The sequence below is a fragment of the Apis dorsata genome, unplaced genomic scaffold (assembly GCF_000469605.1).
Source record: "Apis dorsata unplaced genomic scaffold, Apis dorsata 1.3 scaffold_50216, whole genome shotgun sequence".
NCBI lineage: Eukaryota > Metazoa > Arthropoda > Insecta > Hymenoptera > Apidae > Apis > Apis dorsata.
The window spans coordinates 1-328 of record NW_006266172.1 but is presented as its reverse complement, the minus strand read 5'-3'; the positions used below and the strand labels follow the sequence as shown (position 1 = coordinate 328).

Sequence of the window (328 nt, the reverse complement as noted above, 5' to 3'; positions counted from 1 at the left end):
TTATAGTTGTTTCTTCGGTTGTAGTTGGAATTACAGTAGTTGTAGTGGTTGGCGGAGTTGGACTTTCCGTTATAGTTGCTGGCACAGGTGTTGTGGTAATAGTCGTTGTTGTAGTTGTTTCTGGCGATGTTGTCGTGGTTAAAGTTGTTTCTTCAGTTGTAGTAGGAACTACAGTAGTTGTAGTGGTTGGTAGAGTTGGGCTTTCGGTTGTAGTTTCTGGCGTAAATGTTGTGGTAGTAATTGTTGTTGTAGTTGTTTCAGGCGATGTTGTCGTGGTTATAGTTGTTTCTTCGGTTGTAGTAGGAGCTACTGTAGTTGTAGTAGTTGG

At 41.5% G+C, this 328-nt stretch overlaps 1 protein-coding gene across 1 annotated transcript; it reads right to left on the bottom strand.

Moving 5' to 3' along the window:
- Positions 1 to 4: 4 nt before the first annotated feature.
- LOC102674509 (integumentary mucin C.1-like) lies at positions 5 to 325 on the bottom strand (the record flags this gene model as incomplete). Its single annotated transcript, XM_006625144.2, has 1 exon — positions 5 to 325. A coding segment is annotated over one exon (321 nt), but the record flags the coding sequence as incomplete, so codon positions are not given.
- Between the last annotated feature and the right edge of the window lie 3 nt (positions 326 to 328).